Source organism: Pygoscelis adeliae, unplaced genomic scaffold (genome assembly GCF_000699105.1).
Source record: "Pygoscelis adeliae isolate BGI_AS28 unplaced genomic scaffold, ASM69910v1 Scaffold166, whole genome shotgun sequence".
Taxonomy (NCBI): domain Eukaryota; kingdom Metazoa; phylum Chordata; class Aves; order Sphenisciformes; family Spheniscidae; genus Pygoscelis; species Pygoscelis adeliae.
Window position 1 is genome coordinate 1027501 of NW_008825156.1, and position 1311 is coordinate 1028811.

At 59.7% G+C, this 1311-nt stretch overlaps 1 protein-coding gene across 1 annotated transcript in view; it reads right to left on the reverse strand.

Moving 5' to 3' along the window:
• Positions 1 to 918, reverse strand: part of DUSP8 (dual specificity phosphatase 8) — a 36109-nt gene extending 35191 nt beyond the window's left edge. Inside the window, exon 1 of the mRNA XM_009328592.1 lies at positions 688 to 918. Coding sequence (XP_009326867.1) covers positions 688 to 918 — 231 coding nt within the window. The remainder of the gene's footprint in view (positions 1 to 687) is intronic.
• Between the last annotated feature and the right edge of the window lie 393 nt (positions 919 to 1311).

Here is a 1311-nt window from a genome sequence, read left to right on the forward strand (position 1 = left end):
GGACCAGCAACCCACCCCCCGCCTCATCCCGCAGCCCGGCACCCAGCGGCACAGCCCGCCAGCAGCGTCTCTGCGGAGGGCAGGACCCGGCCTATGGCACCGCGGGGGCAGCCGGTGCTGTTCTGGCCGGGTCTCCAGCCCAGCTCTGTGGCTCAGAGCAACCTCTATTATTTAACCAGGAGCGATAGAGAGAGGAGCCTGCGAGAGGTAATATGCCATGACACCGGATAAGAGCTTCTGGCATCACAGGGGAGGAGGATTACATGTCCCTGAATGGAGTTGGAGATGACAGAGGGGAGGAGAAGAGTTTTTAGCAGGGGATTAAGCTTACAGCTCCAGGAAGGCTTTGGGGGGTTGTTTGCCAGTGTAGGACAAGTCCTAAGGCTGATATACCTGTTAGACTTGCCTAGGGAGGGCTCCTGAAGCAGGGAGCCCGTCACTGGGGTGGGGGCAACGAACAGGTCCTCAAGGACAGCCCTGTGGCTGCATGAGCTCACACTCCAGCTCTCCAAAGGGTGCCAGAGAGGTGGCGGCAGATACTGGGGTCAAGGGATGGAGGAGGAGGATGCACATACCAGGCACAGACTGGCCCTTAGGCCAGTCTGCATCCCACCCTCACCCTGCCCTTTTCTACTGGGGAAGAGGGTGCAAGCATCCACCAGGAAAGGTGAGGGCCAGATCCCCTACCTTCATCTTGGAGGCAGGCTGGATGAGCTCCGTGATGGAGACCTTGTCCTGCTGGAGCCTCCTCTTGACGAGCTTGGAGCAGCAGATGTTGACGGAGCTGAGGACGTGCCAGGAGTTGTACTCCACGAAGGAACGGCTGTCGATGACCAGGGTACCCTCCGCTCCGTTCCTCAGGAGGCTGGCCAGCTTCTTCGGGTCCATCACCTTGCGTGGGAGCCTGTCCCCAGCCATAACGGGCCCGTCCCCTCTATGGTGAGTGGGGAGCAAGGGGCAGAAGGGCAGGGCAGGGACGCCAGCACCCGTCTCCCTGAGGGGAATGAGCGAGGGGGTAAGGGGTGAGCAGGGCAGCACCCGTCCTGGTCTCCTCACGCTGCTAACACCCAGGATGCCAACTCATTTTGCTGAACCTGGAAAGAGATGAAAGGAGAAGACGACCGGTCAGCTGGGCAGGATGTGACACTCACCTTGGGCCAAGTCCCCAAGGGCTTGGCCTTCAGAAGAGTGTAAGAGTGCAACAAGCCACACTTTCTAGGTATGTTCTCCCAGCCTGCGGGCATCTGTGGCTCCAGAGCTGCCCAAGCCAGAGGTTTTCTCTTTGTACTTAATGGCCCTCAGCGGAGCTTT